A 24,981-nucleotide genomic window follows, 5' to 3' on the forward strand; every position below is an offset into this window, starting at 1 on the left:
GAGTCCGGCCCTGATCCGTGGTCCGTTTCCACAGTTACCATACTAATATATATATATATATTAGGAAGATTAGATTAAAAGATGGGAATGAAGAAATGGATAAGAACAGTTTTTAAACCGTTGCTTTTTTTACTTAACTAAACCCAAAAATTTTTGGACAGTTAAAGAAGCTTGTATTGGTCCTCTCAATCGTTACATGCAATATATTAAAAAATATAAGCATCTCAGTTTGAGAAACCAAACCAAAAAGAAGGAAAGGAATTCTTCAAGCAGTGAGAAATGAAGAGAAGGGGCTTTAATCAAAAGGGTACAAGTACGCTTCAACTTTGTTTATTTAACAAGAGGGCCATCATCATAATTCACAACCAACCACCATACAACACACACACACACATATATGTATATTCATAATTATCTGTGGGTTGCCTGCTCGTAGACATGAAAAATAAAAATGTTAAAAAACTTGAGAGATCAATCTTTGTGTTTGCTCGATTCTAGTGTCTGTAAATGAAGAAAGTAAAGCAGAGCTGGACAAGTTCCTGACTTGTAGATCGATGGCATATCCTTTCACTCAACTCCACTACTACATTAATTTGTACATCAATTAAATTCTTTTCCTCAACCCTCTATTTATGGGGGGTGGGGTGGGGGGGTGGAGGAGGGGGAGGGTTCCTCCAACAAATGTATTAATTTTTGAAATTGCTATCACTGATCATATGCATCTTAGGGTTGAAGAAAAAACAAAAAAAGAGAGGAGGAACTAAGAAGAAAGTGCTAGTGATGTCTCATGTTTGAGCTACGAAGCGTCAAACCATGCAAAAATTTGGTATACCCCAGTAAACTGAGTTTTCCGTTGCTCCTCAACCAATCTCTCAGCATAGAATGAGCAGTAGGCCCCACATTTAACTCCTGCATCAAATCCAATGTTAAAATTACAATCTCATCCCATCATCAAATCCAATTATAAAACACCATTTTATCAAGACTTAGAACAATTCTTATAGATACCCGAGCCAATTCCTCCACTGATATCACTCGGTTACCCTCTTGTTCAAAATGCTCAAAAGCTGTGGATGCAATTTGCTCCCAGTTTTCAAGGGCCTCCAATTGATACGTGCTAATTGCAGCTGCACAAAACTCTTCAAAGTCCATCTTTCTATAAGACAACGGTGCCATCTGCATTACAAAAGCACAAGTTTACTGGGATTCAGTAACTAATTCTAGAAAGAACAATCCCAATATAAAGATATCCATTTCCACCATTTACCAGTTAGATCCACATGAAAGAAACTAGACTAAAATGTTACAGTACTGATGTAGTTGTATGAATGTCATGAAATAAATTTTTAAGAGAATGAGATTTGAGTGCATAGACTGACCGCATGTAGAATATCTGGGACCCTAGACATCTTCATAGCATCAGTAGCATTTCGTGCAAGGGCCTGCAAATCAAGTCGCATCATCCTCAGAAGAAATCACATTTTGATCATAACGCAAAGTGCTTGAAATTAGAAAATAAAGTCTGTCTATTTCCACATGGCACTTATTTTTCCTTTTCCTTTCTGGATTCTCTATTTCCACATCTCATTAAACAGCACTGTAATTTATTCAAATTTCCATCCTAGAAAACGCCCTAAGGGCACAATTATATAATAGGGCAAAGCAGGAGGTGGGACGAAATTTATGTGCACTAGAATCAGTTTAAGTCGTGAGGGAGAGAGGAGCAAGAAAGACAGGGAGATAAGTAAAGGACATGTAAGATTGACAACCTTCCTGAAGTTCTCGAGAGAGACACGTCCATCCTCGCTAGGCTCCAAAAGCATGAATTGTGCTCTAAGATAAACCAACTCATCCTCGGTCAGTGCTTTTGAAAGAGCCTACCAGCATGGAAGAAAAAAAAATGACCTTTTTCATCTTAAATTGCAAGGATTTCTGATCTCCAGACTAGCAAAAACTAATCAATTTGGTATAACAATGACGACAACCATATTTAAGAGCATAAATATCTATGCCGCGGGTACATGTAATACACGAACATGCATGCAGCTCATAAAATTTAACTTTTCACTATAAAAATGTGATCAAGTTCTTATACAAAGTTATGCGTCAGACTGAAATAAATTGCATCAGTTGGTTGAACATGCCACTACATAGGAAGAAAGTGCACAGAATTATTTCACTAAGGAACATCAAGTATCAAGCGCATTCCAAAAGAATGAAAAGAACATCAGTTATCATCACATTACTTTACTGGAACTAAATATCTGTCCTTTCCTGCCATGCAATAAGAGCAATGTCAAGAAAATCTGTTATTAAATGTAAAATAAATCTTGAAACTGCTTTTTATGACTAGGCATTAGAAGGTTGATTGTAAGACGGAAGACTTTGACCGTATAGCAGGTCATGCAGTTCAGCAAAAACTGAAAACTATTTATGAAATGAGCAAATGATTTTAGTGGAACATTCACAGCTGAGAAAAACTAAGGCCAAGAAACTCTTTTATGAAAAATTATTTTTCGATTACTAAAGTAAACTGAAATAATTAACTGTGACATAGAAACTTTTTCTTAAAAAAGTATGCCAGAACTTAAACAATGCAGAAATAAGTAGTAGATGGAGATAAGAACGTGAACTAACTTTGTAATCATTCAATAGAGTAATATTAGAGCAAAGTGCTAAGAATTAAGTTTTTAATCAGCCCAAATAAAAAAAGAGGGAGTAAACTTTTATCAGCAAAAGTATACAAGTGGTTTGGCAAATAATATATAGATACGCATACCTTTAGTGCTGCACGTTTGAAAGGGGTAGCATGTAGATATGACTTCACCAACTTATAGACCAGTATGTCCAATGGAATAGGATGGTTCTCAGTCCGCAACCATGGATGAGCTGTATTTGCAAAGACATATTCAGCATATTATCATTGACAAGCGAAGCAAATGCAATTTTATTATCAATCTCAATGTCAGGAACGGACTGGACACTGTGGCAAAGTTAAAGAATGCTAGATGACCATTTTCAAATTGTTGTCCCTTAATGCAAAAGTCATTGCTTTGATAACTACAGTTTTACAGAAAAGTAATAGGGTAAGCTATTCGCTCCAAGACCCCGATCCCAAAAAGAAATATAAAATAGATCGGGCTCCAGCAACAGCTATGCATAAAATGAACTTTAAGAAGGAAAAGCAACATTTCAGCTAGACTATGCCAACTTATAAGCACTTGAAATCATAACTTTAAAAAACATAAGCAACTCATGGGACAATTACTAACTCAAAGCTTGAGCAGCAGTCATTCTTTTCCGGTAGTCCTTGTTTAAAAGTCGTTTTACAAAGTCCTTGGCATGCGGTGTGACAGATGGCCAAGGCATGTCATCAAAGTTTGGATCGGCTCTCAAAACTGCACGGAATATACCAGACTCTGTCCTTGCCCAGAATGGTCTGCTTCCACATAGCAAAATATAGGTGATGACACCAATACTCCAAATATCAGCCTCCACACTGTAAGATCTATGGAGAACTTCTGGTGCTACATAATAAGCACTTCCGACAATATCATTTAGTCTTTCATCTGCAAATACCATGACATGGGAGAGAATTGAAAAGCTGAGACATCCAATTGAAGGAAAGCAGAAAGAAAATTACAAATGAATGCAGTGCAATGCTGCACAATGATGGCAGCAACTTTTGGGCACTAGCATTGTCAGCCATTGGAACAAAAGGAACAACACAAGTCTACTGAAATCCACTTCATAAACTAGGAGACTTATTAAATATATATCAACTTATTAAACAAAGAAACATTTTACATCAGTGTAAGTTCAGAGAGATGAACAGCCAAAGCTAGAAATTTAAAAAAAGTTCTGAAGAAGCAGTGGGAATTAATTAAATGCTGAAGTTACAAAGTTCACCTGGAAGACATGACTGACATATAATGATTAAAGTTTATCCAGAATATTCCAAAGAACGCCAACAGAGAATTAGCTAAGGCGTCTAGCAAATATCTTTTTAAAAAATAACTCAAGAGTGATCCAAGAAAGTATCGCTAAACTGTGATCGATCTAATTCAAACTCGTTACCTGTGCCTAGTAGCATATTGCAATGGTCAGGCTACAAGGCAAGTGGATTGACTAACAAATACCCTATTACAATCACATGGCCTGATGGAAGCAAATCTTATGGGCTACAACAAGAGTTAGTACCATGCAGTTTTTGATTTACTGAGAGCACCAGATAAAGGGGTGAAAAAACAAAGAACTCAACGTAGTTACCTGTCCTGATGAAGTCAGAAAGACCAAAATCAATGAGCTTCATGTCAGCATCTTCATTTCTAGAGGTAAATAGAAAATTCTGCAAATTGCAATTAGCATCAATATCAGGACCAGAAAGTCACATTCATCATTTATGAGATCTAGCTAACTAGTTGGAAAAAGAAACTCTGCATATACCTCCGGTTTTAAATCACGGTGGACCACACCTTGAAGATGACAAAATGAAACAACACTAAGAATTTGAACAATAATAAGTTTTGCTTCGTCTTCTGTATATCTACCACCTCTGTAATGAATAAACCACTATAAGTTTTGCTGCATCCATCGAACAGATGGCTTACAATTAGAACAAAAAGCTATTCTTGCTTTATCTCTGGCGTATCCTCTTTAATATAATGTACAACCGAACATATTTAGGTATTAGGAGACATGCATTATCACTCACTTTGACAGTATTCTGTCGAGCAATTCTCCACCTTCACACAACCTGAAAGAAAAGAAAGAGAGAGAGCTAATAGCAAAATTATTTTACTCAAACAGCACAAAAAGTCATAGCATAAAATTTTAAAAAGCCACCTGTCACCTCCCTACATAATTAAAATATATTCCAACTGTCTAGACAGGTTAGAAAATGAGTTCAATTGTTTTGTTCCCTTGTAATCTGAATCTTGTACTGTTCACATAAAATTAGATGTCTTTCCAGTTCTCAGAGGTGAATCTTTCAACACAAACAGATAAATACAAAATCAAAAAGAAATTGAGATTAATCATATCAGACAAAAAGGAGTTAAAAAAGAAGTTAAAATACACTACAGAAAATATAAGTATGTTCTACACTTGAGGATATTATTGAGCAAGTTGGTATCGGTCAGTAACTTCTGCATACAAAGAGGGTCTTTTACAAAATTTTGACATGCTTGGTATTACTTCCATTTATGTACACAAGCAAGCATCGGAAATAGCATCCCAGATCAGAAAATAGAACAAGTTTGCTGGATATAGGAAATGTATTACAAGTTTTATAGTAGAAAGTACAATGATTTTGTTTGGCAAAGAATGAGGATACAAAGTTCCACATTGAAAGATAGTGTAACAGAAACATATAGCAACATTAGTTTCAAAGTACACACTCAACAAGTGTGAGAGAGAAGCATACGGGATAAGGATGTACGTACTCCATTATTATGTAGACGTTATTGGCGTCCTCACAAGCATCATAAAATCTTACTAGATGCTTGTGACCTGAAAGAGCTTTCAAAATTTTCACTTCTCTGCGAACATCTTCAATGGATATTGCAGTCGTCATCTGAGAAGAAATTTGTTCAGGTATATGCCAGATCCCATGTTAGCACAAAATATAGATTTAGAGGAAGGAAAAAGGACTAAAGTATTAGTAACATATTGAGTTAGATAAGTGAATTTTTGTAAGAAGAAAAGAGACTGGTGTTTTCTAGATATTTTCAATCCATTTTTACCCTCCTACAATTTGAATCTCCACTCATTATAACAACCGAATTCCTTGTCAAAACAAGCATAAAATTTTTTGAGGATCTTTAAATCTTCCATGATATGACTATAATCCATAATACAATACTCCCACCAAAAAGAAAAATGAAAAGTTTACAGCTGTCATACACCTTTATCATCTGAATAAAATAAAACAACTAAATTTTCAGCAAATTCGTAATGATTGCTATCATTTGGTGGCAAATTTTCATACCCTTGGTTTATACCAGTAACTTTCGGTTTATAAAAAATTGGTGTCACTGTCAGAACAAATATTTATGTGCATCTTGTCTAGCTAAGACACTTTGATGTTTTATGGAGATCAATTTTTATGTAGACATTAAATGGAACTATCAATAAGGAATCGTGAGGTACATCTATTAAATTTTATTTTTTATATGTCCATCAGATATTCTAGATCAATTAAAAGACCTCAAAAATACTTTTGAAAAGAGAAAAGGTCTGATCGAACCAACTTCCATTATTTCTATGATAAAATCATTCCTAGGTCAAGTCAAGCTTCAGAAGATAAAAGGATTAGTAAATAAAGCAAACATCAGTAAGGTGTTGGTTTGTTGGGCATAAAAGATGACCAAAAGCATTATCCATAGGTACCCAATTTATGTAACAATCAGGATAACCAAATCCATATAGCATTGTTTACATATTGACGATTGATTTTTTTGGAGCCAAAGGTAGTTTTCCAACAGCTGATTCTGCCTCTCCAATATCATTTTGAAGTGAGAGTATCTTAGCACAAAGCATACCACAATCTCCCCAACAGTCATTTTATGGATAACACCAACACAAACATTCACCAAATATCAAGACTTGAACAAAAGATCTGCTCCAGGAACATCATTGATAATGATTATGGAATCCAAATTCAGCAAAACAAATTTAAGAAACCAATATTAATGGCCATAAAAATATGATGCATTGGGAATAGAGAAATCTTTTTTCTCATCCCCCTCTCTCCCCTATCACAAATGCTCCTCTACTTCAATCTTAAAATTTCCACCAACTTCTTAGCTCCATTTTTCAAGATCTCTCTTCACAGAATAATACATATATCATACGCTATGGAACTGAATCTGTACCCCACCCCAGTCAGTGAAATAGTCAGGTGAAATATTGGCCAACCTCAGTCTCTGCAATTACCCTAATTTGTGATCATAGACTCTGTCACCAGTGACATGGCAATACAATGGTTCTCCATTTTCCCATCCACTAAAAATTCTTCAATAACTTGGTATTCTATCTTGTCCGTTTCTAATTCACCAATAAGACCTGTACTCTAACCTTGTCTCTGTCACTTAAAGAGTAAACACAGTACCTCTCTTGAGACATAAAGAGATAAATGAATTAACAATTAAGCAAATGGACGTGGACAGTAATCTTTAGCTATTACAGGGCATACTTGATGAAAAGGAAATGCATGAAGTCAGTTATTATAGGCTACTTCAAAGTTTAGATGAAAAACTCATTTCTGTCAGAAACATATTATGGTCACTTTATCAAAATATGTCATGCGGGAAAAATAGTGTTAGGAGCCACCTAAGAGTACTCTTATATTAATAAAGATCTTTCAGCTAGGCTATACAGTTAATCCATATATAGTTACAAAGTTCCATCATTAAATAAACATTTCTTGGAAAGAAATTGTGCAGTTTTGGTTTCAAATGCCAGATGGTTCTTCCAATGAAAAAAATCATAAGGATTTGGAATTAACAACTCCAACAGTGTTTCAGTCTACTTCTCTGCTATTACACCCATCAATCAATCTAATTCAGAATACACTTTTGGTTACCTAAAGTCAGACGCCAAAAGAAGATTCCTCTTTCAAATTTCACCAGTCATTCTAGCACATTTTTATCTTCCTCTACCTAGAAGTTATTTGAGATCAATGTATTTCCATCTTTGTTCAATAGTACCTTTTATCCCCAGCTAGCTATCAAATTTAGACTGTTAAGTGGGGTGATTTGGGTTCTTGATGACACGTTTGTCTTCCACCACAATCTGCAGAGACATTTGGCTATCTAAACTAAAATCGTGCAACAGACAATAAAAATTTGTAATGAAAGCTTTGAGTAACTGGAAATCTCTAACTGATAAAACTAATTGTCCCAAATTTTGTAATTATGAGAAGTTAGTATTTAGTAAACTAATTTTCTAAAAGATTAGCCCACCCTTGAAAGTTATGATTGCAGTCCAGTACTCATTACCGATATAATAACTATTGGCTTCTAATTTCGTACTGCCTGACATATTTGCCTCTCCTTTTAGAGGCCACGGTCCAACCCTTAAGCGCCATAAAAGTATGTCCTCAAGTAATAAAAACAAGCACATAAAAAAGAATGGCATTGCTTGATTAAACATTAGCTGCGGCTCGAAGTTGAAGGAGGAAAAATAGATTATCGTTGAAAAGGAAGGAACAAAACCTTAGCCTTGGAGATGATTTTGACGGCAAGAGGCATGTCCTTGAGCTCCCCCTTTCGCCCTTTCGCATAGCAAGTATGACCAAAGTGCCCTTTCCCCACCTCTTTCCCCAACTCATACTTAGCTCCGAAATTCTTGTTATACCCGAAATTCTTATCAAGCGCGTGGTGCTGCTGTTCCGTCTCTTCCACCACCACGGTAGCGGCATCCTCCGGAATGGGACCCTCTCGAGGGGACTTGTTCCTTTGCCCCAACTTTCTAAGTGAGGCCCTAATATGCTTCGCGGGCGACGGCGGAGGAAATGGCCTCCTAAAAAACCTCCTGGGAGTGGACCTGGCAGGCGAAGGAGTGACCCCAGAAGGAGTTGCGCCGCCGGCTCCGAAGGGGTAGGGACTGGGCCAGGGGCTGTTGGCGGCAGAGGATCTCGATGGAGTGGTCTTGACGGATGGAGTGCCGTGGGGAGGAGGCGTGTGGGACGAGCGATCCTCCCCATCGGAGGCAACTGTGGTGGAGGGGGCGGCGGCGAACCCATCGGTGTCTCCGCCTCCGGTGGGGATCGTCTTACCGTAACACTGCCCCATCAGCAGAGTGTGTCAACTCAAAAGCGCTCTCTCTCTCTCTCTCTCCCTCGCCTATAAACAGTAGCAATATATGTTTAAATTAAATTGCATACCTTTTTTCGTATTCTCTCATATATATATATTTGTTAATAATAATATAAGTATACATATGTAAAAATAAAAAAAGTATAGTAAGGAACTGAAATGGAGAGGGTCAAAATAACAAAAAGTCAGAGCAAGTAAGGGTGGAGATTTTAGTTGGAGAGAGAAAGAGAGATTTAGGGCGAGAAAACGATAAAATAATAGAATGAAAAAGGGGAAAGAGAGTGAGAATTGAAGTAGGATTAGGAATTAGTATTGGCATCTCATCTGACAAAAAGAAATGAATGGAGATTGAGCGAAAGAAGAAATTGATTAGTGGGATGATTGTGTCCAGTGTGCCTTTTTCTTTTTCGTACTCAATCCAACTGCTATGCTCATGTTGTGCGTTGTGTCCGCCGGCCGATTCTGCACAGGAACAGCCATCATCAACATTAATGAGTCGAGCAAGCATATTATTTAGTGTGGGATGCCAATTCTTAAATCAACATCTTCTCTTCTCATCATCATCATCATCCAACTCAAAAAACTACTAGGGCTTCTTTGAAGCCTACCAGCCCAGTTATCACACACTCACATGACCTGCCCCATATTCTCACTACTACAACAATTATATATACCTCTACACCCACACCTACACATAATCATTATTATTATTGGTAGGAAATGATGGTGACATATATTTATTTCTCACTTCCTGATAACTGTCATTTGGTGCTTGCGGAGTGGATTAGGTGTAGTTAGCTCTACACTCTTATCTATTTAAACGTAGGATGTGAAAGTTTTTGGTGCCGACTGCAGTGCACCCGCATAATTCCTATTTCCAAATCCCTTAACAACTACCGCTATTCTCAATAACACATTCATTTAAAATCAAAATAACTAAAATTTATGATATATAATTTGCCTAAATCTAACAGTTTGACAAATATTTTACATCATATTTAAAACAAAAATAAATATTGATTAATCATGAACAAAATTTAAGCTTTTATATATATTTGTTTGACTGTAAGTTTTAGAGCATTAATGCTTTTTTTTTGTAATATAACAAATAAATAATTGCATATATTTACAAATGATGGGGTGTATTAAATGGGTTATATATATATATATATATATATATTATGAGCAAATGTAAAAATTGGGTGTGATGGTGGTGGTGGTGATATTAATAAAGTAAGTGGATTGTGGATGGAGAAGGCGAAAGGAACATCCCATGTGCCCTCATGTGACCAACAATGTGGGGCTACATACCAATTTCTTATATCAAACATCCAACGTCTAAGAAACCACATCTCCCCAAGACTCCAACCCTCTGTGTATGTGTGTGTGTGTGTGTGTAATTAGCACTTGATAAACTCAAAACACGTCAAAGCACGACGATCACTTCAATTGATCTCACCCTGCACCCACGTATAAAAGAAAATCTTGGATGATGAGTCCAAGTCCAAGATGAATGCACCAAGTTAGTTCCCAATTAATAATTTTAACCATGTTAGTTCCCAATTAATAAATTTTAACCACGTTGATTACAATAATGTCGTCGTATCCTGCCAGAATTTAGAAATCATCTATTGCCCATCCAACTGCATCTGTTGCGATGTGAGGACCAGTGAGTTGTCTGCTCCATCCCTCCACAAACTACGTACACTACTAATTTATATATTATATCTATATGATGATTCTGATGTATGTACAGAGAAGACGATGATAAATTGCGTACATTAATTACTTGTGAATTGACCTTGAATTTCCAGGAGAACTAAACCAACAAAATTTTTTAACTGTTTGGACTCCAGCCTAGCTAGCATGTTCATTTATGCATGTACGTACATGATCATGACTAAAAATAATAATAACAACAATTACTCCTCATAGATATATGCAGGGAGGAGAGGTTGATATATTTTCCGATACGGTCCAAGACAGAAACAATGAGGTGAGAGGTTGCAGCAGTTGTATTTTACCAACCACCTCACCCATCCAAATGGGCTGCAACCCAAACAAGATCCAAACCCAACTAAATATACATAAAGGAGAAATTAATTCATGCCTTACATTCCATCTTCAGCAGCTACTTTCCTTTATTATGTGTGTATATATATGTATTATTGATGAGTGAAAGTTAATTAGGCGCATGCATATGTTATGCTGGTTAACGACATATATACATCCTTAGTGTAATAAAAGATGCATGTAGTTGAATGAGGTAGGGACATGATTTGGGGCATTTGTCTTTGTCCTGCACCAGCTACCACGTCCACGGGACAATAAAACTCACCTCAACCCTCCCTACTCCCTTCCTTCTCACTTTCCCAATATTTCACATAATTAATTAATTCTAAAGAAATTTATTCTGTACGTACCTAATTAGTATAAGCCCTCCAAAACACCCTAATAAGTTTAAAAGGCCATATATGTTGTTGTTGTGTCATGTGTGCAGTGTAGGTCCGTCTAGGCTTGTGAAGGGATTAATAATCTACAGTAAGGCAAAACAAAAAAGCAAAGGGCGAGGCATTGCATTTGCCATTTGCATAGCTGTGTTTAAAAGGAAAAGAGAGCATAAAAGTGTGGACCTGGAATGGGATGCTTCTGGGAAAAAGGAAAAGAAACAAACTTCCAAACTCCTCAAATTCATCTCTTCTCTTACTTACTGTCTCTCATCTCATTCATACAAATACAGATACAGTCATTCTTCTCCCACCCGTGACTCCTTCCCCATTACCACTACCATTACTGCAGTAGAAATAGATGTAGACACAACACACACACACTTAGTAAATTTTGTAACTATCGTTCTTCAATCATACTCCTTACTTTGTCATGATAATAATACCAACCAACAAAGAAATATCCGAAGAAACCATTTTTCTATCTGATAAATCCACCACCCTCTCTCTCAATCATTCATTTCCTCTTTCCTCATCCTCATTCTTATTCCCCCTTCCGCTCCTCCCCCTCCCATTAATCCATCCTGCATTTATTCTTGATCCCTCTTTTTCCATTCCCAATTAATTTCTCCGCGTATCCAAACTCTAAATCCTTTATAAGTTCCAAACTCCAGTCTTCGCTATGGTCCGCCTTTTCCGATCCAAGTCTTGCTCTCTAGGACCCCGAAACTCAATGCCGCCTCTTACCACTTCGCCACACACCCCCTCCCAAGACCAAGACCAAGATCAAGACCAAGACGAGGAAGAAGACGAGGACGACGCCTTTTTCAGGCCTTTCATCAACACTGACGATGACGATGACGATGACGATTTCGACAATCCCGCTACCACTCCCTTTATAAGCCCCCTCCGGACTGCTCGTAATTCTAACAACACTTGTCGTAAAATTAATCAGCCGCAGTTCTCGGTTCTGGCGGTGGTGGCGGCAGCGCTGCGGAGGTCGCTGGTCACGTGCAGCCTCGAGGCCGACGACGTAGCGTCGGACGTGGACATTGGATGGCCCACAGACGTACGCCATGTGTCCCACGTCACCTTTGACCGATTTAACGGATTTCTGGGCGTACCCGTCGAGCTTCAGCCCGATGTTCCTCGTAAGCCCCCCAGCGCCAGGTTGAAGTCTCCTGCATCCTGTTTTCGATTTAACTTTTTTCCAATGCAATTCCTTATTTTTGCTTCCCCCCTCCCCCTTCCTTTTTTTTTTTTTTTTTCTTTTTGCCTCTTTAATGAAAATGCACTATCTTGTTGCGGTTGGGGTGGATGAGAAATTAATTGCATACATATGCATGCTATGGTGTGGTGTATCCAGTTTTGTTTATAACTACAAGCTTCAAGTTACTGGAGTTTATTATTCAATTTAAGATAATTGATTTTTTGTTTGTGCCTAGTGTAAGCTGAAAATGCAAGCATCTGGGGCCGTTCTTGGAGGTCGTTAATGCGCAAATCATCTAATTTTTATGACTTATGCATTGTATATAGTGGAATTTTACTAGGCAGAGTTTTAATTGTTAAGTTCCTTTGGACGGAACAATATTGTGGAAGATTGTATTTTTACTATTTGTGGATTAGTTTTTAACCCATAAAGGAATACAATACCAGCATTTTCTTCTTCGGAAATGAAAATTTTCTTGCTATTTTAGCTTGTCCTGAATCAAATCTGTCTTTGAAATCATGTGAATCTTAATCACAGAACTTGCATCGTTACAGTGACATCATACATAGTGACCGTGCAGGCCATCTAAGCGCAAGAGTTCAATAGATTGAAGAATTTATGCTATGGGTTTTTCCAGTTTTTAAGTTCTGGTGTCACACCCAGATGGCAATTATGTATGATCTGAGATTTTCACTAAGGGCTGTGCGAAACATTTGGAGAGCTGCCCTGTCTGTTGTCCTTATTCAAGTTTTTTTAAAGAATCTTTGTCATATTATTATCTGGTAAGATGAAACAGTTCTCTTACCTCGGGTATTCTCCCAAATCATGTTTGCAGTGCTAGTGTTTTTGGAGTTTCTGCACAGTCGATGCAGTGTTCCTATGACCATAGAGGAAATAGTGTGCCGACTATTCTTCTTAGGATGCAAAACCGCTTGTATTCAGAAGGCGGACTCCAAGTAAGCCTTTCTTGGAGGTAATTTCCAATTATTTTCAACAATAAGCATAAGCTGATTATTGTTTTTGTCTTCTACTTCAAGGCAGAAGGAATTTTCAGGATCAATGCTGAGAATAGTCAAGAAGAGAATGTTCGGAACCAGCTAAATAGAGGAATTGTGCCACATGGAATTGATGTCCACTGCTTATCAGGGTTGATAAAGGTATTTTTGCATCATTATTGGATAGGGTAAATTGCAATCTAACTACCTGAGTTATGGAAAATAGGCAAACAAGTCCCTTACGAAAAATAAAATAGCAATTTATCTCTCTGTATTTTTCAAAATGTAGGATAAATTGCAATTCACCATAGGGGGTAAATTGCTATTTATTTTTTATAGAGGGCAAAATTGCTATTCACCCTTATCAGATATGGGATAATCTTTTGTACTAAATGAGGTCATAGAATACTAATACTTGATCCAACTTCTTGTTAAGCAATTATTACACGAAATTTTTAGCTCTGGGAGAAGGCCTTTATTGATTTAGTTATCATTTGTCTAAAACTCATTGCTCATTTTACCTAAGTTATACAATCTGTTCTTCTACTCCTGGTTTCGCTTTGACAAGTTATATTTGTTATGCTATGTGTTGAATATCAGTTCGGAGCTGTATGATTGAAAAACATCATATTCAATGACGACGCCATACCCAAGACCTCTTTCTAAATCTACCTTCTTTGAGGAGGGATAGTTCTCTTGAATTACCCCAACAAGCCATGACAGTGGCTAGTTGTTATTGTGGATAGATACTAGGCTTCGTGGATTCTGCTAACTTAATTACGTGGTTGAATAGTCTTGCTGGATATTTACCTGATGTTTGTATTACTTGGATTTTTGTTTGTTACAATATGTTGATTACTCTTCTATCCTAATCAGGCATGGTTTAGAGAGCTTCCATCTGGAGTTCTTGATTCTTTGACGCCAGAACAGGTGATGCATTGCAATACAGAAGAAGAGTGCACCATGCTTGTAAAGTCACTTCCTCCTACCGAAGCTGCATTGCTTGACTGGGCAATCAATTTGATGTCTGATGTGGTGCACCATGAACATGAGAACAAGATGAATGCAAGGAACATTGCTATGGTGTTTGCACCCAACATGACTCAGGTGGTTTAGCTTTTATCATTTGTTGGCTCGTTATATGTATATATACTTTGTTTTTTTCAATTGTTACCTCTATTTCCGTTTATATTATTCTCAATCTATTAGAGCCATCAAAACTAATAATGATGAGATTTTGCCAAGAGAAAAAAAGTTCTTCTTTCCATCATGTTCCATGAGTACCTAAATCAAGCTCAAATGAGGCGCTGGAGAAGATACTTGGTATTAATTACTTATATGATGCTGCATATAGGTCTTTTTAGTAGTTGATATCTTTTGCATACTTGTTTGCGAATCACTTGAAGTCGGACTTCTTGTGGATGATCATGGTGTTCTTTACTAATGCAGATGGCTGATCCTTTGACTGCATTGATCCATGCAGTCCAAGTGATGAACTTTCTCAAGACACTTATCATGAAAACCCTGCGTGAAAGAGAAGAATCAGCTGCCACCACATTATTCACTGATTCATTTGGAAACACAGAGGAATTGCTCGCACTGAACACAACTGAAGTGGTTCTATTGGAGCAAGCTTTTGATGATCGTGCCTGTAAGGAAGCTGCCACTGAAAACCTCTTGAGGAGTACAACATTAGAGAGACTGGAATGTGACAACAGTGAAAATTTATTGAGCATTCGGAGTAAGAGTGATGTTGGAGAGAAATATGAATGCACTTTGGGGAGGAGTTCACCATCCACACGCAAAAGGCGAACATTCGGACATAGTGTTAAAGATGAATATGACAACATGGAAGCTGAGGGGATACTGCACCGGCTAAGCTTGCGAAAAGGTATGCAAAAGCTACGGCGGCATCCTGTGTTCCAGTTGAGTAAGACAGTTAAGAAGAGTGGTGGTGGTGGCTTGGCATTGTAAATGCTAGCTAGCTAGGAGGTAGACAAGCTGGGGCATCAAGAGGAAAAGGACTTAGGTCTGATCAGGTTCTTGCTCTGTTTAGGCAGGAGTGAGGCAACCTGTTATATTTCTTAGGATGGAAGTTTGTATTTGTTTGTTAATAATCGGGTTAGATAAAGCATCTGTAGGTGCTAGAATGGTTACAGGTGCTAATTGTCGTTGTAGCTCGATGAACCTAACTGAGAACGTGTATAACTTGAGCTGTATTTATGACGATGTTTTACACCAAAATTAGTTGCAGCGTGCCCTTAATCGATATAAGTAATCAAATCAGTTGGTTAATAGAGATGCTGCCAAATCTTGGAGATAGTTGAAGCACACAAAAAGTTATGTACTAATAAAAAAGAAAATGTACTTTTGTTGAGCTCCATTGGCAGAGTTGGGGTATGTAGAGTGGAGGTCCAGTTAATCTGGAGGAGATATGGTGTGAAATCATGAAGAATCCCTTGCGGTGACAGCCCATCTTGAGCTGGAGAATTAATTAAGGTAGATTGGGCTTTGCTCCATTCATTGCAGGCGCATGGATCATGGATGGAATCAGCGACTCAGGATCAGGAGCCCTCCCTCTCTCCCGCACTAAGGAACCCCACCCGTTACTTCATGTTGGGCCAAAAAACCCTTATATGGAGAATGTGCAAAATACCTCCTACCAAGAGGTGAATTACACATCGTGTATTCATTTTCTTTACTTAATTATAAATTATTTCATATAAATCAAGACGCCGCAACTTGTAATAACTTTTCATTCCAACGGTTCCTATTTTTCACTTATCAATTAACAGAGAAATGTTTTTAGAAACTTAGTAACATTATTATATATTATTTAATTTCTATTTATTTTTTTACTTTCATTTCGTCTTTACTGCCTTTATCCCATCTACTAAAGATTTACAATAGATATATAAGATTCAGACCTAAACTCATTAAAATAAAAAATATGAGTATAGACTGGACATAGACTTAATAATAGCCCTACCCCAAATTTTGTTCAAATCACACAAAAGAGTATCCATGGCTAAAGGAAGAAAGAGAACTGGAACGGCTAAAGGAAGAATGAGAAAGACCAACCCACAGCTCTCATCTGGACCATATAAAGAATATTTTGTATTATTTTAAAAATTATGAGGAATTAAATTATACTTTTGTTTTATGGACGGGTTTTCTTTGCCCAATATAAACACAGGAGAGGAAGTTGCTTTTTCCCCAATATATACTACTTGTAAATAGTACTCCAATATATAGTAACACGTGGGAGAAACATTTTTATTCAAATAAACACAAGGAAAAGGGTTGGATAATTGATGGTGTGAGATGTGATGGGTGAGGTGCATGGGCCCTTTGCAACTCTGCTCTTGTCCTTTCCAATAATTAAGGTAGTCGTCTCTCTATTTCGATATTGATTTCTTTGTCAAAAGTTACTTAGATTGAATATTAGTATTTCTGAATAATAAAAAAATGAATATTAGTATTAGGTTTGAAGTTCACGTTTCATTATTGTTGTTATTATAATGTAGTACAATATGGTGTCATTATGTGTAAGGTGACCCTCCCCACCCGTATCCTCCCACATGGGAGTCATATTCATACATTTAAATTTATTTTCAAGAGAGAGAGTGTTGCATTTCTTAACTTGAACTTATATAGAGGTAACTAATTAATTAATAATAATAGTGTTTTATATATATGGTAGAGTGGAGCATGAATTTGACTTGTGATAGGTTGTTTTATATTGTAAATAAATATATTGTTGTTGGTGCAGCATGGCATGGGGTGCAGGGTAATCTTGAAACCTTAAACACGTGGAACACATTCTGGATATTTTTCTTTGTTATTATTATCGCTAGCTAATGCGCGTTAATTAAAGTTTCTTTTGTTAATAAATAAATATTGTTGACATATCGTAAATAATAATTTTTTGCCAACTTAACTGAGTATCAATTTTTATTCTCTTATTCTCTAAAAAGAAAAGGCAAAAGAAAAAAAAAATTCCCTGAAACGTAAACAAACACAACAACAATTTATATATATATATATATATATTCTTGTTGGTAATTTTGTAATCATGAATGCAACATTTTTAGTAGGGGTTAAGTACAATTTATTTCCTATATTAATGAAAAAGTATAAAAAAATTCCTGTAAAAAAATAAAATGTAATTCCCCCTTATGATTTAAAAAAACGATACAATTTACCTATCTCCGTAAATTGATGGAGGAGGTAAATGTAAATTGCATCATTTTTTGTAGGATAAATATTTTATTTTTTCACATGAATTTTTTAACACTGGAGTAAATTATTTTAACCCTCTCTAGTCGTGTATTACCATTCTTATCTCCTTTAATTTTGATACAAGTTGATAAACTAAAGTCATGGCCCTTTCTGACACTAATTTGAGATCGATGCTTAATTCTGGGATCATATATCATAGTTGTCACTCCAACTCCAACTTCTAAATTGAATTCCCAATTAATTAATTTAAATCTCAAAAACGTTAATTACCTGAAAGATATATACTGACAGGCGGTGGAGTGGGGGCCCGGCGGAAACCGGTGATTGAATTGTGATCAGTGAAGCTCTTAACTACTGTTTGGGTTTAATATTAGACAGAAAGAAAGGGATCAAGTGATAATATATAATGGGTCGGGAGTGAAGAGAACCAGGGTAGAGGTAGGGGAGGAGGACAGGCTGTGATTGAGTACTTGTACTCACTAAGCATTTGTGTGTGTGTGTGTGTGAGTGCCCAACCCAACCAGTGCTTCCATCGTAAAACAAATTGGACTTTCCTGGCCCACCTTAGCCTTTCATTTTCTCTCTCTCTCTCTCTCTCGCTCTCGCTCTATATATATATTACTTTTTTTTTCTTTTTCCTTGGTTTTCTCTTTTTTTCTTTTCCCTTTTTGATTCAGGGTCCCCGGCTATCAATCCAAATGTTCAAAAATTTCCACCACCCATCAAATTAGGAGTACGAGCTAATTCTGTGAAGAAATTTCATTTTGAGCTTATAACCAAGAACACAGAGGCACTTATAAGTTATATATACAACATAAATATAATCGAGGGTCTCCCATAATAATGTTTTGTATTTTGACTTTCCTATAAATAATAAATATATAGTGCGTGTATGTATATATATATGGCACCTTTCATTAATTTCGAATAGTGTATACTATGGTAAATAAGAAAGGAGTGGTAAGTAATCGACAAAGAATAAATGAAAATTAAAAAAAAAAAAATAGTAAAAGAAAAATGAAGTTGTAATGTCTTCTCATATCATAGCTAGGCCTAGGCCACAGCACCACAGGATTAGGATTAAATGCCTCCTCCTTATACGTACGTGTACCAAACTTTACAATATTGCCCCCCCTCCCCCCTCCCCCCTCCCCCCTCCAACTACTTTTTATTACCTAACCTAGCCAGTAGCCAGGCTTAGAAAACTCGCTCTTTCATTTCAGGCTCAATACTTGTTTCTCTCCTGAAAAACATTTCACTCTTTTTGGCCAAGCACAAAAAGTATTACTTAGCTGATCCCCCACCCCCACCCCATGGATGACTTAATCGTCTCTCCCTCTTCTTCTTCTTCCATTCTCTCTTCCGTGTCTCCTCATCAGCAACTGCCTCCCACCCTCCAAAAGAGGCTCCAATACATTCTCCAACACCAGCCGGACTGGTGGGCCTATGCCATTTTATGGCAGACTTCCAAAGATGATAATGGTCGCATTTCTCTCTCCTGGGCCGACGGCCATTTCCAGGGCACCAAAGAGAAGAATCCCAAATCTGGCTCTCAGCCCGAACGAAAGAAAGTCATGCGTGGAATTCAGGCCCTCATCGGTGAAAACCCTGATATCACTGGCCCCGTCGACGGTGACGTCACTGATGCCGAGTGGTTCTACGTTATGTCCCTCGCTCAGTCTTTTTCCCTTGGTGATGGGGTTGTCGGCAAGGCCTTCAACTCAGGGTCTTTAATTTGGTTAAGTGGTGGAAATCAGCTCAGGTTTTATAATTGCCAACGAGCTAAAGAAGCTCAGATCCACGGGATGCAAACCATGGTTTGCATCCCTACTTTGAATGGTGTTCTTGAACTGGGATCTGACGTTATGATTACAGAAAACTGGAGTTTGGTGCAACAGGTGAAATCTCTGTTCGAATCTTCTTCAGATCCCATTAACAATGGGTCAACGCATGCCCTCAAGTTTCCAGAGAAAACCATCTCTTTCGCCGATACCTGTTTGCTGCCTAATTTGCCAGACGAAGCAGCAAAGACTACTCCAGTACTGGGGAAGAAACAAGAACAACCCAATAGCAAAGCACAGAAAGCTCAAATCTTTTCTTACCTGGACTCGGAGCATTCCGATTCGGATTGCCAGTTCTTTCTGCCGGAGACAGTTGAAACTAAGAGAACTCCCAAAAAGAGAGGCAGAAAACCCAACCTGGGTCGGGACGCGCCGCTGAACCACGTGGAGGCGGAGAGGCAGCGGAGGGAGAAGCTCAACCACCGTTTCTACGCCCTGCGGTCGGTGGTTCCGAACGTGTCAAGGATGGACAAGGCCTCCCTGCTATCCGACGCCGTATCATACATCAAGGAGCTGAAATCAAAAGTAGAAGAGCTGGAGACGCAGCTCCAAAGAGAAAGCAAGAAAGTGAAGACCGAAACTACTGCTGAGACTCTGGACAACCAGAGCACAACCACTTCCGTGGACCAAGTGGGGCCGATAACTTCGCTACTAGAAGTAGAAGTGAAGATTGTTGGGGTTGATGGGATGATAAGGGTTCAGTCGGATAACGGCAACTATCCAGCGGCACGGTTGATGGATGCCATTCGGGAGCTGGAATTGCAGGTCCACCATGCGAGCATGTCATGCGTGAATGATTTGATGCTTCAGGACGTTGTTATTAGGGTTCCTGATGGATTAAGATGTGAGAAAGCTCTGAAAGCTGCTCTTATTAGGAGATTAGAGGCGCAGTAGCTAGTGAAAAAATATTAAATAAATATGTATGATCTATATATGGCTTTAAAGTTTAAACTACTTCCCAGGTCCATTGGGTTTCTTGATTTAGCATTCTTAGTTCCAAGATGGATCGATGATGTTTAGATTTGTATACCGTATGGCCGGCTGTTACTACCATCGTTGTTTAATTTCCAGAAATATAGTTAAGGGTGCAAATCAAAGGACGTGTCGATCAATTATACGTACATGTATATAAATCTTGTTAATGCCCAATCCCACGTCCTGGGCGCTTTGGTATCTGGCCTGGCAACTTGTAGCCAAGATATATAATACCCTTCAGTATTCAGGTGAAACTGAGCCGATTTGGGAAGGCGTAATTAGGATGCTCCGATCAGATATAATTTTGGCTTCGCCATACTCCTGCACTTGCCTATGTCGTCGTCAGGTGGATGACTGACAATTCACGCTCTCTCTCTCTAGATCTTTTTATTTTTGTGGTTTTTGTAGCAGTGTTTGTGTTGTTGATTTATTTTTTGATAAATGGATATGCACATCTTTCGCCTAAAGTCATCTGGAGCGAATTGTGGTGTGTTTTTTTTTTCTTTTTCTAAAATCTCATATGTAAATTGTGTTATTTCAGATGATTGGAACTCACGTATTACATGTACCCTACCACGATAGCGATGGGCCTTCGCCTTTTCTTTTATGTATTCCTTTTTCCCTTTCAGAAGGAATAAAATAAACATCACGTGGTAAAACTATTCCCTCCACCTAGTTATTTTATTTTATTTTTTTTTCTCATTTCATTTTCACCAGCTTTAAAGTCAAATGTTTGTATCTTTCTTTTTCTTTACTAATTACATACTTTCTGAACGCTCAATTCTATTTTTGAAATTCGTATTGCTATTTATTCAATTAAATTTTATCTAATATTTTATATATATTTATATATATATATTGTTTAGTATCTTTAACATTTTCATCGTCATATTCTAACTATATAATTTGACAAAATTCACACAATTATATTGTCAGTTAGTATTACCTTATTATCTGACTAGTCTAATTTCTTTATTTGTCTTGAATCGATAATGGTTCATTCGGATTATCAAAAGTTAGTAGGTTAATTTTGTATCGGAGTATCTCATGTATCAACTGGTATTTATATAGGGCCAATTGTATTAGTCTGTATGGAGCCATGTATTGTTTAAATATCTATCGGATGAGTGAAAATCTGTGGTTGATGATTTGAGTCATTAGATCAAGCTAGTGCAATGTTCAAAAATTTTAATGTATAATTGTAGGATTAATAGATAAATATTTAAGAATTTATTTAACTAGTAAATAAATTGTACTTTCAATTTTTGAATATATTAAAACTTAAAAAGAGTAAATTCGCACTTTATAAAATATTTGGGGACGAATTATATAAATTAAAAAAAATAAAAAATGTAATGAAAATTAAAAAATATATACATAAAAGAAATGGGAAGTGGCATGTGGCTGCTACCTCCACTGCCTCACACCTTAAACACACATACATATGTTAACAAAACACACAAACACATAAAACGCTCGATGGGAGCAAAGGTAAGAAATTTGATTAAATTTATTACTAATTTATATAATTATATTATTTACTTATTATATTTATTATATATAATTTATACTATTCAATTTATATTTATTATATATAATTTATACTATTCAATTTAATATTTAACATAATTTTTTAATGAATTTGATTATTTATAAATTATAATTGATTAAATATTCCATTTGCTTTAAAAATATCATAGTGAGATAATTACATTATTTGATTTCTTAGATTTAATTATTATTATAATTAATTTACTCAATTTTATTGGGTCTATTAACCAAATGCTTAATTATATGTACAAATATTTAATTAAATTTTATGATGGCGAGAAATTGATAGAAAATTCATAGAAATCTTAGAAAATTATTTTTGAGAAATATTATGTTTAGTTAAAAGAAAATATGAGATTTTGATGATGGACGACTACGAAGGCGAGCGTCTAGGATGTACCGAGTGAGTTTGGGCATGAGATGGACGTTGCGAGTGCAAGCGTAGCGTCGTAATACCGAAGCGGAGCGAGGATGCTCCTTGCCATTGGGCAATGTGTCGGCAGGTTTCGAGATTATGTGCGAGGCGCAAAGGCACGGATACCGAGAGCCTCAGCGAGCACACGGACTGTCGCGATACTCTGATGTGTGCGAAGGCCGGACGAAGGTGGGGTAGCACCTTTGGGGCCGCACAGGCGAAAAATATATAAGAATTACATTCCGCTGCATGAAGACGAGCACGAATATTACATTCCGCTGCATGAAGACGAGCACAAATATTATTTAGAAGAAACCAAAACGGAAGTTCGAGTTTCTTTACCAATGAAATATTAAAAGAATGGTGAAAAATATACGAATATTATTTAATATTTTATTCAAAATTTATGATATTCTCAATATATTGATTATTTATATTATAATTTACTATAGGGCACGAGGATAAAGTAGAGGGTTGAGTTGCTCCTTCTATTAACGTAACCGTTTGAGATTTGATGTAAGTATAATCAATTGAATTCATATATATATATATATATATATATATTATATTTTTTATTTATATATCTAATCATGAAGTGTTGACTATTTGTCTGGATTATCTTGATATCTGTGAAATTATTATTCTGTACTTATATGTGATTATGGTGTAGGAAAGACAGATGAATGTGTAATGCTATATTTGATTATTGAAAGATGAAGTTACTGGCGAGGAATTGATTGTCGAATAAAATTAAATGATGAAATTATTTATGAAAATATTGTGTATTGAGATAAAAAGATGGCTTACCTAATTGAAGGGCATACGGTAATAGTTTACGATGATATGATTAATGATTAATGCGATGTGTGAAAATTGTAAAAGAATGGGACTAAATGAAAGAAAAAGAATCCTAACATATGGAACAAAAAATACAATTTTTCTATCGTTTTCAACTATATGAGATGATTTTATTTATGTTTATGTTTTGATTCAAAATCTAAAATGCACATTCTTTTAGCTAAATGATACTGATTTTTGAATTTTACTATGTTTTGGTGGTAAACTTTCACGATAAATGGTAATCTTTACACTTATAATGTAACATGTTGGTATCTGGTAAGAGATAAAATTGATCATTTATTAGGTGATTTGATCGTTCACACCACTTATAATACTTTGTGTAAAAAAGAATAAAGAGTTTGAGAAAGAACTATATTGGGAATAGGATTCTTTTATTGATCGTAACTCCCAGTAGCAGTAAGGAACGATTATAGGCCTTATTTGTATTTATATGAATAAGTTCGAACTGTTTCGATTATGATGTAACTAGTATTTGGAATTGAGGAAAGTCCTGTTAGGATAAGTATAAATTCCTTGTGAATCTATTCATTGTTATTACAAAATGTAAATTGTAGGGTTATGTATATCACTGCAACAAACTAAGACGATCATTTTTGGGATGCCATAAAATTTCATTATTATATTGTTAGGATTATTGCTCGGTATTGATGGCCGTCTTATTGAGCCGCTATACTCAGCGGCATGGCTGTGTCATGACTCTTTATCCGGGGTGTGACAATCTGTGTGTATATAAATATACAATATATAAAAATATGTAATATGTAAATATTATAAACACAGATATACATACACACACATTGAGATATAAAAGGAAAAAGGTTTCTTTTTCTTTTTAATTTGAATAACTTTTGAAACAAAGAGTAAAATAGTTTCTGCTACACTTATTTATTATTAAGTGATTTTGTTTTTTTAGGGCTTTCACGGAGCGGGCAGATAACTTTTTTTTGTATTCTTCGAGCACCTTTCTGTTTAAGAACCATGATTTGTGTAATTATATAAAAAGTAGTATGATTTGTAAATTCACCCAAGGTAATTTACCCAAAATTTATTTCAAAGATTACTTAATACTTATAAGTTTCAACGTGACAGCTTCGTTCCATTCACATAAAGTATTACAAATTATTTCTAGAACCAACTAATTGCTTCACTTGCATATAATGTGGGCTTTCTTCCAGTTCTGTTTCAATGTTGATGGTTTTTGCGTGAGTTGGGGTTTAATAAGAAAAAAGTGATGTGAACGTGATACAAGCTTTTGACTATATTTTTTTCTTCCAAGTAGTGAGAGAAATTATATTTCCATGCAATCCACGAGCTCATAATATCCTAATATTTTAAAATATATATATATATATATATATATATATTTGTGACTTAGTTTTTAAAACAAATTAAAAAATTGTTCGTGAGCGATGATGTCATGGCTGAAGCCAATGGAAAATGATGGTTGTCCATCTGGCAAATGTTGATTGCTTATGAAAAAATAATAATGCAACACAAATTCAATGTCCGGAGTGCTTGGTGACAACAATATTGTAATTGTACAACGTATCACAACCTCAATTATCAGGTTTAACTCCTGCTCTTGAAACTTTTTTTTTTTTTTTTATCAAATTCAATGAACCAGT

General features: G+C 36.3%; 3 protein-coding genes across 3 annotated transcripts; 2 read left to right on the plus strand and 1 right to left on the minus strand.

Annotated features, from left to right (window-relative positions):
* Positions 1-540: 540 nt before the first annotated feature.
* LOC105174025 (CDPK-related kinase 3) lies at positions 541-9,436 on the minus strand. Its single transcript, XM_011095986.3, has 11 exons — positions 8,217-9,436; positions 5,445-5,575; positions 4,715-4,756; positions 4,447-4,555; positions 4,270-4,348; positions 3,273-3,569; positions 2,780-2,889; positions 1,770-1,877; positions 1,380-1,442; positions 1,009-1,176; positions 541-909 (listed from the first exon to the last, which is right to left on the minus strand). The coding sequence occupies exons 1-11, from the start codon at positions 8,793-8,795 to the stop codon at positions 775-777; spliced, it is 1,821 nt and encodes a 606-aa protein (XP_011094288.2). The 5' UTR covers positions 8,796-9,436; the 3' UTR covers positions 541-774.
* Positions 9,437-11,563: 2,127 nt separating this feature from the next.
* Positions 11,564-15,715, plus strand: ROPGAP3 (Rho GTPase activating protein with PAK-box/P21-Rho-binding domain-containing protein). The gene is made up of 5 exons (XM_011095999.3): positions 11,564-12,436; positions 13,312-13,432; positions 13,514-13,633; positions 14,348-14,578; positions 14,921-15,715. The coding sequence occupies exons 1-5, from the start codon at positions 11,949-11,951 to the stop codon at positions 15,443-15,445; spliced, it is 1,485 nt and encodes a 494-aa protein (XP_011094301.2). The 5' UTR covers positions 11,564-11,948; the 3' UTR covers positions 15,446-15,715.
* Positions 15,716-18,903: 3,188 nt separating this feature from the next.
* On the plus strand, positions 18,904-20,651 carry LOC105174042 (basic helix-loop-helix (bHLH) DNA-binding superfamily protein). Its single transcript, XM_011096010.3, has one exon. It carries the CDS (start codon positions 19,027-19,029, stop codon positions 20,446-20,448), a length of 1,422 nt encoding a protein of 473 aa, XP_011094312.1. The 5' UTR covers positions 18,904-19,026; the 3' UTR covers positions 20,449-20,651.
* The last annotated feature ends 4,330 nt before the right edge of the window (positions 20,652-24,981 follow it).

The sequence above is a fragment of the Sesamum indicum genome, linkage group LG1 (assembly GCF_026168435.1).
Source record: "Sesamum indicum cultivar Baizhima isolate 11 linkage group LG1, ASM2616843v1, whole genome shotgun sequence".
Classification (NCBI taxonomy): domain Eukaryota; kingdom Viridiplantae; phylum Streptophyta; class Magnoliopsida; order Lamiales; family Pedaliaceae; genus Sesamum; species Sesamum indicum.